Consider the following 15,560-nt stretch of genomic DNA (forward strand, 5'->3'; position numbering starts at 1 on the left):
AACTACAATAGACACTGGTACAGCACAGAAGAGGCTTTTCAGCCCACAGTCTGTATGCTAGCCATGGAATCCCTAACATTCTAAGTCCCACTTATCCTTCCATGCCTTAGCAACTCAAATGTGATTGTACCCAACATTGATAACCAGACTGAGCACCGATAATCAACACTATCCAACATAGACAGCACTACCCAGCAATGGGTTCTAATAAATAAAACTAAAACACTGAAATACAAAATCTTTTGTAGTGGTAATAAGTTCTGACACCTTACACTGGGCACTTACACCCAACAAAGAGAAATGATACCCAGAAATGGGTGATAATACCTACCATTTGGCACTGAAATCCAACACTGGGCACTGATGTCGAGTGCTATATCACAGGAACAGTCCCTTTGGCCCATCTAGTGCATGCTGAGCTATTATTCTGCCTACTCCCATTGACCCACACTTGGGCCATATATCCCTACCATTCATGTACATAAATTTTGTTTGTTACTCTTTAATGTCGATACTAAACCTGCATCCACTAATTTTATCTGTTCTATATTCTCACCACCCTCTGAGTGAAGAAGTTCCCCTTCATGTTTTCCTTAAATATTTCACCTTTCACCTTTAATCTTTGTCCTCCAGTCTTACCCAACCTCAGTGAAAAAAGACTGCTATATTTCTCATAATTTTGTATACTGCTATCAAATTGTGGTTCAATTTCTGATACCTTAGGGAATAAGGTTCTAATTTACTCAACCTTTCCCTCAAACTCAGGTCCTCAATTACCTGCACAAGCTCAGATAGGTATGTTGATGGGAAGGACATGGAGGATTATGGTCCAGGTGCAAATTGATTGGACTAAACATAATAATAATTTGGCATGGACTAGCTGAAGGGCCTGTTTCTGTGCTGTAGAGTTCCATGACTCTGTATTCAACACTGTGCACTGATATCTAACGACAGGTACTCTCAATCTGCACAAAATAATCCACCAGGGTTCATTGCTTTCTGTGCTGGTAGTATCCATACCAACTGGCTGACAAATAACAACTGATGACAAAGGTTGAATGACCTGTATATTTATTCCTGTTATTCAATTTTTACATAAATCACCAATGTGTGTCATCAAATTCAGTGCTCCTAGCAATTAAACTATTTGATTTCAACTGTGCTCTTATTTTCAAAATTTAATAAAATTAAGCATTTAAATGGTAAGAATATATCAATCCATCTCATTAAAATTATTCACTGCTCTGTAGGGGAGGTCAGTCGGTGAAACCGGGTGTTCAGTTGGGACATGCAGAAGTGGAGCCATTGTATCTCCTGTGGCTTTGCTAGAAACTTTTTCAACCTGTCTTCAATCTTTGATTCTAAGCTTGGTGGGAGGGAGCCAAGGCTTGTGATGAAGCCTCTACCATCATGGCACACTCCCTCCTTGGCTACTGTTAGACAGGAGTGGTTCGCCTGTTGGCAGCGTTTGAGTGGAGACTTCCTTTCCATTCCTTCGAAACACAGTTGTGAACCTGCAGGAATTTAGCATTCCTTTCAGAAGTCGAGTTTGTTGAAACAACTGCTTTTGAAGAGTCTCTGGAGAGCGCATACATTGATATCTGAGTGGAGGGTGGTGTGTTGTAGCCTTTACCTCCAATGGGGGAAGAGTCCCTTGATCGAGGCTCAGTAGAACGGGAGCTTGACCTGCGCCGGAACCGGTACCTGTAGCTGGGAATTCGGGCAAGTGTGGACTTCTTCAGTTCATGGTTCGGAGACTTTACCCTCAGCATTCGGTGTTTCTCAATATACATGTGCACTGCTAACACTCCCATTGTTTCTGCAATGATGAACGACAGTGCCCCAAAGTAGAACGACCATCCATAGGAGTAATTGTTCTTCTTGGTATCGCTCTGTGCGGGATCTCCTGCATTTGCTGATATGTATACTATAATTCCTATTATGTTGCTTAAACCTAAAGGAGTGGAAATGACAGGGTTATAATTACAGGCTGCGATATAACAGAGAAAGAAGCAAAACATGTCACAGAATCATAAGTTTGTAAAAACTTCTGTAATTTTGTAAATCGAAGAGGATCCAGAGGATCCAGCCAATTAATTACTTCACTGGCAAGTCCCAGCTGTAATATTCGATCCCAGTTAAAGGATTCAGGAACCGAGAAAACCTGTGAGCAACAACTGAATATGGCTAGATGATTTTGTTGAAGGGGCATGCCAAAAATATTTTGCTCACTCAGAAACAGCCGCTAAGAAAGAGGATCATCCCAGCACAGCACAAGCAAGCCCTAGCTGCAGCCTTAACCCATTCCTATTCACACATTACCAGAATGTACTCTAGAAGGTGATTGGTTTAGAAATCTGATTGGATTGGGGCAGAAGTTGTTTTTAAACCTGAACAACTGGGTATTCAAGTTCCAGTATCTTCTCCCAGAAAGTAGGAGAGAGAAAAGGGTATGGCTAAGGTGGCATCCCTGGTGATACTGTTAGCTTTAAAATTCAAAAGGGTGAAGAATGTAGGACTGAAGGTGTTGTATTCAAATGCGAGCAGCATTCCGAATAAGGTGGACGAACTGGTGGTGCAATTGATTGGTATGATGTTGTGGGCATCACTGAGTCGTGACTGAACGGCGGCCATAGTTGGGAGCTTAACATCAAACGATATACCTTGTATCTAAAGGACAGGCAGGAAGGCATAGGTGGTGGTGTGGCTCTGTCGGTAAGAGATGGAATTACATCTTTAGAAAGAGGTGACATAGGGTCAGAGAATGTTGAATCTTTGTGGGTGGAGTTAAGAAACTGCAAGGGTGAAAAAACATTGTGGGAATCATATATGGGCCTCCAATTAGTAGCCAAGATGTGGGGTTGGGATTGCAAAGGGAGCTGGGGACTTCAATATGCAGGGGGTTTGGGAAAATCAGGTTGGTGTCAGATCGTAAGAGAGGGAATTTGTTGAATGCCTACAAAATGGATATTTAGAGCAGCTTCTGCTTGAGCCTACTTGGGGAAAGGCTATCTTACATTGGGTATTGTGTAATAACCCAGATCTTATTAGTCAGCTTAATGTAAAGGAACCCTTAGTTAGGAGCAGCATAAGTCACATGTATCAGTTTCGCAGTGGAATTACAGAATTACAGAGGCATGAGAGAGGAGCTTGGCCAAGTGGATTGGGGGGGGGATACTGGCTAGGATGACAGCAGAGCAGCGATGGCTGACGTTTTTGAGAATAGTTCACAAATTGCAAGATAAATATGTCCCAGCGAAGTAGTTCTTGAATGGCAGGGGTAGGCAACTGTGGCTGACAAGGGAAGTTAAGGACCACATGAAAGACAAGGAAAGAGAATATAAGGTAGCAAAAGAAAGTGGGAAGTTGGATGATTGGGAAGCTTTTAAAATCCAACAAAAGGCAACTATAAAATCTATAAGATGGGAAAAGATGTAATATGAGCACAAACTAGACAATAATATAAAGCAGGATATTAACAGCCTCTAGTTGTATAAGGAGTGAAAAGGAGGTGAGAGTTGATAATAGACCTCTGGAAAATGATGCTGGTGAGGAAGTAATGGGGGACAAAGAAATGGCAGATGAACTTAATGGGTACTTTGCATCTGTCTTCACTGTGGAAAATATCAGCAGTGTGCCAGAGATCCATGAGTGTCAGGAACAGGAGTGAGTGCCATTGCTATTACAAAGGAAAAAGTGCTTGGCAAACTCAAAGGTCTTAAGGTGGATAAATCACCTGGGCCAGATGGACTACATCCCAAAGGCCTGAGAGAGGATGCTGAAAGATAATGGAAGCATTGGTCATGATCTTCAAGAATCACTTGATTCTGGCATGGTCACTCTTTAAGGGAAGAAGGCAAAAGAAAGGAAATGATAGGCCAGTTAGCCTAATCTCAGTGGTTGGGAAAATGTTGAAGTCTATTATTAAGGATGAGATTACAGCGTACTTGGACACTAATGATCAAATAAGTTAGTCCGCATGGTTTCTGTTAAGGGAAACCTTGCTTGACAAATCAGTTAGCATTTTTCAAGGAAGTAGCAAGCAGGGTGGACAAAGGAGAGGCAGTGGATGTCACTTACTTGGATTTTCAGAGTGCATTCGATTAGGTGCCACACATGAAGCTGCTTAACAAGATAAAATCCTAAAGCATTACAGGGTAGAGGAATGACTGACAGGCAGGAGGCAGCGAGTTGGAATAAAGGGGGCCTTTTCTGGTTGGCTGCCAGGGACTAGTGGTGTTCTTCAGGAGTCAATATGGGGACCACTACTTTTCACATTATTTGTCAATGATTTGGATAATGGAATTGATGGCTTTGTGGCAAAATTTGTGTATGATATGAAAATATGTGGAAGGGTAGGTAGTGCTGAAGAAGCAATGCGATTTGCAGTGTATTTTTGTAAAAGGAACAATAGTGTAGATGATTATCAAAATGGAGAGAAGGTTCAAACATCTGACATGCAGAGGGACTTAGGAGTCCTCATGCAAGATTCCCAGAAGGTTAATTTACAGGTTGAGTTTATGGTAAAGAAGGCAAATGCAATGCTGGCATTTATTTCTGGGGGAATAGAACATAAAAGCAAGGAAATAATGCTGAGTATTTATAACACACCAGTTAGGCGGCACTTGGAGTTTTGTCAATAGTTTTGGGCCCCTTATCTCAGAAAGGCTGTATTGTCATTGGAGAGAGACCAGAGGAGGTTCACGAGGATGATTCTGGGAATTCCGGGTTAACATATGAGGAGTGTTTGACACCTTTGGGCTGTACTCACTGGAACTTACAAGAATGCAGAGGGATCTTACTGAAACCTGTTAAATGTTGAAAGGATCAGATAGGTTGGATGTGGAGAGGATGTTTCCTATGGTGGGGGTATCCAGAACTAGAGGGCACAGCCTCAAAATTGAGGGGCTATCTTTTAAAACAGAGGCAAGGAGAGTGGTGAAAATGTGGAATGTTCTTCAGTGGAAACCAAATCCATGGATATATTTAAAGCAGAAGTTAATAATTTCCTGATTGTTTAGGGCATCGAAGGATATAACAAGAAGGCTGGTATATGGGGTTGAGTGGGATCTGGGATCAGCCATGATGGAATGGTGGAGAAGGATCGATGGGTTGAGTGGCCTAATTCTGCTCCGATGTCTTATGGCCTTATGATCTTTACTGAACCAACACAGCATGAAGTGGGACTTGATGAATGCACATTTTAAGCTTGTAATGGACTGGTCAGTGTTTCCCGTTATTTACAGACTCTGACAGTTCAGAACAGAGCAGTTGCCATACCAGGCCGAGATAAAACCTGGCAGGATGCTTTCTCTCATGCAATGCACTGACTATCTGAAAATGCATTCTGTGCACATCCTGGGTAATTGGGCATGTGACTGCGATGTGTACTGCCCACATTCCAGAGATCAGTGCATTTATTTACTGTGGGATGTGGGCAGTACCCCTAAACTCAAGGATCATGTTGGAGGTGGTCAGACTCCCTGTGTGAGGATGGCACTTGGAGCCATACATTCATACATTATTTGGCCCTTTGAACCAATGAGCTCATGCCAAACAGGCTGCATTCTCAGTGGCCACTACATTAGGTATACCTGTGTGCTTGCTTGTTAATAACAATATATATATAAACAGCCAATAATGTGGTAAGAACTCAATGCATAAAGGCATGCAAATATGGTCAGGAGGTTCAGTTGTTGTTCAGACCAAACTTCAGAATGGGGAAGAAATGTGATGTGGTGTCAGATATGATTTATGTATGTTTGTACCTTGGAAACTCCTGATCTCCTGGGATTTTCAGGCATAACAGTTTCTAGAATTTACAGAGAATGGTGTGAAAACAAAAAAGAAATACAGAGAGCAGCAGTTCTGTGGGCAAAAATGCCTTGTTGAGATAAGTCAAAGAATTGCCAGACTGGTTCAAGGGGACAGTAACTCAAATAAACATGAGTTACAACAGTGGTTTGCAGATGATCATCTTGAAGTTGATGGGCAACAGCAGCAGAAGACTATGAACATACACTTAAGTGTCTACTTTATTAGCTACAGAAGGTTGGCCTTCTTCACCACTTTTCTACCTGTGCTATCATTTTAAGGAACAGTATACATGTATCCCCTAAGTGTCTCTGTTCTATAATACTCCTCGGGGCCATATTATTCATTGTGTTTGTACTGCTCTAGTTTAACTTCCCACAAGGCATCACTGTACTTATCTCAATTAATTCCATCAGCCACTTCTTTGTCCACTTCTCATTTAAACAAGTTCCTATTATAATCTTAGATGGCCTACATCACCACTATCAGCAGACTAACGAATCAGACCAAGTCAATCATAGATATGACAAACACAACGTGAGCCAACACTGATCCATGTGGTACACACTTGTCACAGGACTCCATTGTGTAAAAAGTGTCCATTACAAACCTCTTTCTCATTCCACCCAGTCAATTTTATATCCAAATGGGTAGCTACCTGGATCTCCAATACTGGAGTAGCCTACCATGTGGATCTTTTTCAAAAGCCACATAGACTGTATTTTCTACCCGACCTTCATCAGTCCTCTTGATCACCTCTTCAGAAAACTGCATTACATTAGTGAAACATGGCATATGGCTTATTTTTATTTGTGAAACAAGCCTTGCTGACTACCCCTAATCAATCTGTGCCCCTTAGAACACAGATAAATCATGGTTCTCAGTCTCTCCAGTAACTTCCCCACCATCAAAGTTAGGCTCACCGACCTGTAGTCATTGCAGCCCTTCCTAAATTAAGACATGACATTAGCCACATTCCAGAAGTCCTGTACCTCACCCATGCTAAATACGATACAAATATCTCTGCCAGGGACCAAGCAATTTCTTCAAGGATTCCCACGAGACATAACGAAGGGCACTTCCACTGATCTAAATGGGCAGAACTGAAAAATAAGAAAGGTGCTATCATTTTGATGGAATTATTCCATGGAACCCTTAATCCTAATCCTCATGCCAATCCCCATTGAGGAAAAGATATACAAGCAGATTAAGAAACAGAAAGGTTGGTGCCATGGGTAACTTCATCTTCCTCAATATAGACTAGGACCTCTTTAGTGTAAGGGACTTAGAGAAGGTAGAATTTTTTTAGATGCATCCAGGAGAGATAGATAGATAATCCAACAAGAGAAAGGGCCATAGTCGTGTAATGAGCCTGGCCAGGTGACTCACCTTTCAGTGGGAGAACAGTTAGGGAAATGATCACAAGACTTTAAGATAGCTACGAATAAGAATAGGTATAGATATTGCAGGAGAATATTAAATTTATGCAAGGCAAATTACAAGAGTATTAGGCAGGATTGGGAACAACTGCTTTTGGGCAAGCCCACATCTGACATGTGGAGGGAGTTTACAGACCAACTGCACAGACTACAGGATGAATATGTTCCAGTAAGAAGGACGGACAAGGATGGAAGTGTCAAGAAGCAAAAGATAACTGGAGGATTGTGTGCGGGAGGGGGGGAGAGGGGAGAGGAGGGAAGGGGTGAGGGGGAGGGGGAAAGGAGGGAAGGAGGGGGGAAGGAGGGGGGAAGGAGGGGGGAAGGAGGGGGGAAGGAGGGGGGAAGGAGGGGGGAAGGAGGGGGGAAGGAGGGGGGAAGGAGGGGGGAAGGGGGAGAAGGAGGGGGGAAGGAGGGGGAGAGGGGGGAGGGCGAGGGAGAGAGAGAGATAGGTTCTGCTGTTGTTGGCTTGTTATGTTCTGTTTTGTTGTGTTCTGTGTTGTCCTGCTGAGCACTGTGGGCTCATTACGTTGTAGCCACAATGGGGGGGGGGGGGGAGGCAACATTTGCGGGCTTTCTCCAGCACATCCTTGGTTGTTAATGTAATTGACACATTTCACCGTATGTTTTGATGTAAATGTGATAAATTTACATCAGATGGTGAATTTAAATCAGCTGGTGAATTTCGTCAAGAAGGGAAAGGAAGTGCATGTAAGATTTAGGAAGCTAAAATCAGATGGAACCTTTTTGGATTATAGAGAAGCTGGAAAAGAATTCATGAAGGAAATTAAAGAGCTAGGAGAGGCCTTGATAATTTCTCGGTGAATTGGATTAAAGAGATCAATGATTCTCCAGTAGGATCAAATAGTGGATTCAGTTGGATCAAATGGAATACAGATGGATCAACTAGATCCAATGATAGTACCAAGCATGCTTAATGATTTCAGATGACACAAAATGGATGGTATAGTGTACAATAAAGGTTATCAAAATTACAGGTAGATCATGATCACTAAGTGGACTATGTAAAGGTAGACGGAATTTAATTCTAATAAGCGAAATTTGGTGCATCTTGCAAAGCCACATCCAGGTTGGGATTTCAAGTGAAGGGCAGGACCCAGAGGGGTGTTGTAGAATAAAGGGATCTTGAAGTACAAGTAGTACCTAACAGAGAAGTGTTAATGTGTATTCACAGGTAGACAGGGAGATGTAGAAGAATTTTGGCATGCTGGCCTTCAGAAATCAGGACAATGACTATACAAGTTTGGTTATACAGAATACTGGTAAGGCTGCACTAGGTTTTGGTCACCCTGATGAAAGAACCAAAGAAATGTAAGAAGAATATTATTAAATGGGAAAGAGTGCAGAAAGGTTTTACAAGAATATCATCAGGACTTGAGGGGCTGAGTTACAGGGAGAGATTGGAAAGGCTAGGACTTTATTCATTGGAGCATAGGAAACTGAGATTCAATCTTACAGAGTCATATAAAATTATAGGAGCATAGGGAGGGTGAATGCACTTGGTCTTTTGCTGAAGATCAGAAAATCATGAACCAGAGGACATAGATTGAAGGTGAGAGGATAGGAACTCGAGGGGAAACTTTTCTTTTTTTTACACAAAGAGGGGTGTGTATGTGGATTGAGCTGCCAGAGGAAGTGGTTCAGATAGGCACAATAACAACTTTTAAAAGGAACATGGGTTGGAAATATTTAGGTGGTTATGGGCCAAACACTTGGCAAATGGGACTAGTTTGATTGAGTAACTTGGTCAGCATGGACCAGTGGGCCAAAAGGCACATTTCTGTGCATATAAATCAATGATTATGTGAGAATCCTGGCATTCTATACATATATCAAGAGCAAGAGAATAATGAGGGAGAGGGTAGAACCACACAGGGATATAGGAGAGAACATGTGTTTGGAGTTGGGAGATATTTACCAAGGAGGAGGATATGGAGGATGCTGCCTGGCCTGCTGAGTTCCTCCAGCATTTTGTGTGTGTTGCTTGGATGATGTTAAGATCAGTTTGGAGTGTGCAAATATGCAAAGGCATTTTGAGAAGAAAGAAAGAGGTAGTGTTGGGCCTTGTTAAGAATATTAAGGTAAGTAAATCCAAAGGACCTTATGGGATATACACCAGGTATTAAGAGTGGAAAGTGATGAGATTGCTGGGGCCTTGACAAAATTCTTTGTGTCCTTTCTAGTCATAGGCAAGATCCTGGATGATTGATGAGTCACTAATCTTGTTCCACTGTTCAAGAAGGGACAAAGGGCTAATCTTGGAATCTATAGATCAGTGAGTCCTACGTCAGTGGTTAGGAAGCTATTAGAGAGGATTCTTGGAGATAGGATTATAAACATTTGGAAAACTATAGCCCAATTAGAGACAATCTGCATGACTTTGTGTGAGGCATGTCATATCTTACTAAAACTTGACTGAGGTTTTGAGCAGGTGACAAATGTGATTGATGAAGATAGAGCTGTGAATATTGTTGACATGAATTCCAGTAAAGAGTTTGACAAGGTCTCTCATGGTAGGTTCATCCAGAATACTGAGATGATGGGATCCACAGTGGCTTTGCTGTTTTGATTTAGAATTGGCTTGCCCATAGAAGATATGGACAAACTGGGATTGGCTTTCTGGAGCAGTGGATACTGAGGGGAGACCTGATAGAAGTTTATAAGATTCTGGGAGGCATGGATAGAGTAGACAGCCAGAATCTTTTTCCCAGGGTTGAAATGACTAATACCAGAAGCAATGCATTAAATGTGAGGGGGGTAAATTCAACAAAAGTGGTGGGTGCCTTTAATGTACTGCCAGTGGTGGTAGTGGACAAATACGATAGATTAAATCAAGAGGCTTAGACAGTAAGCAAAAGATCTGGGCTGGAGAGTTGTCCAGAGCAGTGGTCTAGATCTCTGGTCCAGTGGTCCAGAGAATATCCCAGGACATGAGGAAAGTGTGGGAGATTGGGACTCATTTGGTTGCTCTAACAGAGAGCCATGAGGAATTCCGTCAGTCAAAGCTATGTGACTAACATAGCTGATCTGCTTCCTGGTAGCTGGTGAATTCTCTTGTCATCACCTCCCTTTGTGTGAAGATCCAGAGAGAAGAAACCTACTCATTTCCCCGTTCTCCTATTCCTCACTCTTCCCCTTATCACTCTCCATTATCACCTCATCACTTTCCTCTCTCTCCCACCTCCTCTACTCTGCCATCCTTCTCTCTGTCCCCATTCACATTCCTCCTCCTTCTTTACCTCTTACCCCTCTCCCTCCCCCAACCTCTCCTCTCATCCCCAACCACTCCCTTTTTTCCCCTCTCTCCCTCTCCAACCGCTCCTCTCCCTTTCTCCCTCCCCAACTACTCCCTTCTTTGCCTCTCCCTCCCCAACCACTCCCTTCCCTCCCTCCCCAACCTCTCCTCTCCCTCTCTCCCAAACCTCTCTCTTCTCTTCCTCTCTCCCTTCTCCTTCGACTCTCCATTCTGTTATGTTACTTTTGCATTCCCTACTTCTTCCTTCTCTTTCTCTCCCTTCCCCTCATCTTGCCCATCTTCCCCACCACATTTTCTGCATCATATTATGCCTGTCACTAAGATACTGCTCACACCCCCACCCCCACCCAGAACAGTCTGGAGGCGGAACTGTTGTGGACAACATATCGACTATCCAAGAAGGAATAAGTAACCAACTCTCCAATTTCACCAAAGGCCATAACCTTTCTTCACGATTGCACATTTCGGGAGTTCCCATTTACTCTTGCTTCTCATGAGTATGAATACCACAGAGTGCAATTAGCTCTCCCTGAAGATGGGAGTCATGTATCATCTTCAGTCACTCAGCCTAATAAAGACTCCTCAGAAGAAATTTGCAGAGCAAGGAAATTAGAGTGATTCTGAGATCCTTAACAATCTCAAGGTTGAATCTTCAGGTTTTGCTGGTCCTGAATTCTTGTGGGCAGAGGGACCAGGCTGGAAACTTGCTGCACAAGATCATGATGTAAAACTAAACCTATTGTCCTCTTGAGTGCAGGAAATAGGAGAATGTGAATGTCAGCCATCTTTCTCCACACCTTGGGGGTGGGATCTGGTCTTGTCAACTCTCCCCAACATAAATGCTGTAAACTCCAATTGTGGAACCATTGAATTGCAGAATACAAGATGCTGGGCAGCCTTTTGCATCCCTCAAACAACAGGAATTCTGCAGATGCTGGAAATTCAAGCAACACACATAAAAGTTGCTGGTGAACGCAGCAGGCTAGGCAGCATCTCTAGGAAGAGGTGCAGTCGACGTTTCAGGCCGAGACCCTTCGTCAGGACTCTCGGCCTGAAACGTCGACTGCACCTCTTCCTAGAGATGCTGCCTGGTCTGCTGCGTTCACCAGCAACTTTTATGTGTGTTGAAACGTCGACTGCACCTCTTCCTAGAGATGCTGCCTGGCCTGCTGCGTTCACCAGCAACTTTTATGTGTGTTGCTTTTGCATCCCTGTTGGATCTCTGCCCCAGTCACTCTGTAGTTCCATCCACTAGTGTTGTTGAAGTAAGACTGGCATTTAACACAGGTTCAGTATGACCTTCTTGCCTTGATATTCAAATCAGTTCAGAGGTATACACAATAAGATCCTAAGGAGTGAGAAGGAACAAAGGAATTGGAATATCTTAGGAGGTAAAGTCATTCAGGTGACATTGGGGTATGCTGAATATATAGAATCCAAGAACAAAGTCACAGTGAGACTGTGTAAAACACTTGCACAATCAAAGCTGAAACAGAGTGCAGAGTTCTGGTACCACACTGCAAGAAAGATGGACACTTATTGTTCTGAGGAAAGACTGATGAGCTGAGGTTGTTTTCTTTGCCGTAAAGGAAACTGTGACAGTGGAGACACAAGAGACTGCAGATACTGGAATTGAGCAACAAATGATGCTGGAGGAACTCTGGTTGAGCAGCATCTGTTCGGTCAAGTGTGGAATTTTCAAACCCTGAACTAACTCATTTGAAATCCTACATTGTGAGTGGCTCACACATACAAAGAATGTGGGCTTCAGATTTTTTTCTGTACTCCCTCAGGCCCAAACATTCATTTATCATTTGCTATTCATATGAGATGCCCAAAATGCTTCACTTTAGAAATAAATTCCATTTGCCATTGCTGATCAATAGCAAATACTGTTTCAGATCATCCGCTTCACTGTCAACAATACTCATTTTTGTGTCCTCTGCAAACGTATGGTCACACCTCTTCACCTCTGTTTCCATTTAAGTGTTAATGCATTTATAACAGTGAGGGTTCCAGCACTAATCTCTGTAGCAAACTACTGGTTACAGGCTTCCACTTATAATGGCAAACCTCCAACATCATGCTCTGCTACCAAAGCAATTCTGGATCCACTTTGTCAACGAGCTTGGGATCTCACGGCTGTAATCTTCCAGGCCAATCTCCCATGTGACCCTTGGCCAAAGGCCTTACTGGTCCATTCTCTTCAGAATTCTGACACCTCATCTGTGGCCAGCAGAGTGAAGCATCTCTTTCAGAACCCCAGCAATCTCCTCCCTTGCCACCTAGGATATATCTCATTAGGTTCTGGGGAGTTAGTTAACTTTACAAACACCAAGACATCTAATACCTGTCTAATAACAGTCCCAAGCCTTCCCTGATAATGCTTCCCAACTCTTTCTGCACTATATTTATGACTGTATTGGAGCTGCCTACTGTACCCATGTTGAGCTCATCAATTTCATTAACTTTTTCCCCAACTTCCACCCTGCCTTTAAATTCACTCGGTTAATTATCTCTTATAAACCTGTCAATTCTAAAAATGTCATTCTATTTTCTCAGTTCTTCTATTCCATTGTATCTACTCTCAAGATGAGGCTTTCCTTTCCAAAACATCTCGGGTGTCCTTCCTCAAAGATCAGGGTTTCCCTTCCTTTACTATTGATAAAGCCCCCATCCACATCTCCTCAATTTCCCAGATATCTACCCTCATCCAATCTTCCCGCTGCCATAACAATTCCTCATCCTTATCTGCCACCCCACGAGCCATCATATCCAAAACATTCTCCCCAATCTCCAATGCCTTCAGTGGGATCTTATCACCAAACATATCTTTACCTTCCCACTTTCAGCAGGGATCACTTTCTCCATGACTCTCTTAGAACCATAGAACATTATAGCAAAGAAACAGGCCCTTTAGCCCTTCTTGGCTGTGCTGAGCCCCTTTTCTGCCTAGTACCACTGACCTGCACCTGGACCATATCCTTCCATACATCTCTTATCCATATACCTGTCCAAGTTTTTCTTAAATTTTAAAAGTGAGCCCGCATTTACCACTTCATCTGGCAGCTCATTCCACACTCCCACCACTCTCTGTGTGAAGCCCCCCTCCATGTTCCCTTTAAACTTTTCACCCTTCACCCTTAACCCACGTCCTCTGTTTTTTTTTCTCCCCTAGCCTCAGTGGAAAAAGTCTGCTTGCATTCACTCTATCTATACCCATCATAATTTTATATACCTCTATCAAATCCCCCCTCATTCTTCTACACTCCAGGGAATAAAGTCCTAACCTATTCAACCTTTCTCTGTAACTCACTTTCTCAAGTCCCGGCAACATCATGTAAACCTTCTCTACACTCTTTCAACCTTATTAATATCCTTCCTGTAATTTGGTGACCAAAACTACACACAGTACTCCAAATTCGGCCTCACCAGTGCCTTATACAACCGCACCATTACATTCCAACTCGTATACTCAATATTTTGATTTATAAAGGCCAATGTACCAAAAGCTCTCTTTATGACCCTATCTACCTGTGATGCCACTTATAGGGAATTTTGTATCTGTGTTCCCAGATCCCTGTTCTACTGCACTCCTCAGTGCCCTAGCATTTATCTTGTATGTTCTACCTTGGTTTGTCCTTCCAAAGTGCAATGCCTCACACTTGTCTGTTTAAAACTTCATCTACCATTTTTCAGCCTATTTTTCCAGCTGATCCAAATCCCTCTACAGGCTCTGAAAACCTTCCTCACTGTCCACTACACTTCCAATCTTTCTATCATCAGCAAAATTGCTGATCCAATTTACCACATTATTATCCAGATCATTGATATAGATGAAAAATAACAATGGACCCAGCACTGATCCCTGTGGCACACCACTAGTCACAGGCCTCCACTCAGAGAAGTAATCCTCCACTACCACTCTCTGGCTTCTTCCATTGAGCCAATGTCTAATCCAATTTACTACCTCTCCATGTACACCTAGCGACTGAATTTTCCTAACTAACCTCCCATGCGGGACCTTGTCAAAGGCCTTACTGAAGTCCATGTAGACAATATCCACTGCCTTCCCTTCATCCACCTTCCTGGTAACCTCCTTGAAAAACTCCAATAGATTTGTTAAACATGACCTACCATGCACAAAGACATGTTGACTCTCCCTAATAAGTCCCTGTCTATCCAAATAACTGTAGATCCTATCTCTTAGTACGCCTTCCAATAATTTATCTACTACCGACGTCAAATTTACCGGCCTATAATTTCCCAGATTACTTTTAAGAGCCTTTTTTAAACAACAGAACAACAAGAGCTATCCTCCAATCCTCCGGCACCTCACCCGTAGATACCGACATTTTAAACACATCTGCCAGGGCCCCTGCAATTTCAACACTAGTCTCCTTCAAGGTCCAAGGGGATACCCTGTCAGGTCCTGGGGATTTATCTACTCTGATTTGCCTCAAGATAGCAAGCACCTCCTCCTCTTCAATCTGTACAGGTTCCGTGACCTCACTGATTGTTTGCCTTATTTTCATAGACTCCATGCCAGTTTCCTTAGTAAATACAGATGCAAAAAAAACATTTAAGATCTTCCCCATTTCTTTTGGTTCTATACATAGCCGACCACTCTGATCTTCAAGAGGACCAATTTTATCCCTTATTATCCTTTTGCACTTAATATACCTGAAGAAGCTCTTTGGATTATCCTTCACCTTGACTGCCAAAGCAACCTCATGTCTTCTTTTAGCCCTCCTGATTTCTTCCTTAAATATTTTTTGCACTTTTTATACTCCTCAAGCACCTTATTTGCTCCCTGTTTCCTACATCTCTGTCATACATCCCTGTCTTCTTCTTTATCAGAGTTACAATATCCCTTGAGAACCAAGGTTCCTTATTCTTATTCACTTTGCCTTTAATCCTGACAGGAACATATAAACTCTGCACTCTCAAAATTTCTCCTTTGAAGGCCTCCCACTTACCAATCACATCCTTGCCAGAGAACAACCTGTCCCAATCCACACTTTTTAGATCCT

The 15,560-nt window shown here is 42.7% G+C and overlaps 1 protein-coding gene across 3 annotated transcripts in view; it reads right to left on the reverse strand.

Moving 5' to 3' along the window:
• Positions 1 to 1,075: 1,075 nt before the first annotated feature.
• The window catches only part of LOC134351825 (voltage-dependent calcium channel gamma-3 subunit-like), an 88,114-nt gene continuing 73,629 nt past the window's right edge, over positions 1,076 to 15,560 (reverse strand). For all 3 annotated transcript variants that reach the window (XM_063058565.1, XM_063058563.1, XM_063058564.1), the window contains one exon: positions 1,076 to 1,954. In XM_063058565.1, the coding sequence (XP_062914635.1) occupies positions 1,437 to 1,954 (518 nt within the window). In that variant the 3' untranslated portion in view covers positions 1,076 to 1,436. The remainder of the gene's footprint in view (positions 1,955 to 15,560) is intronic.

Source organism: Mobula hypostoma, chromosome 9 (assembly GCF_963921235.1).
Source record: "Mobula hypostoma chromosome 9, sMobHyp1.1, whole genome shotgun sequence".
NCBI classification, from domain to species: Eukaryota; Metazoa; Chordata; class Chondrichthyes; order Myliobatiformes; family Myliobatidae; genus Mobula; species Mobula hypostoma.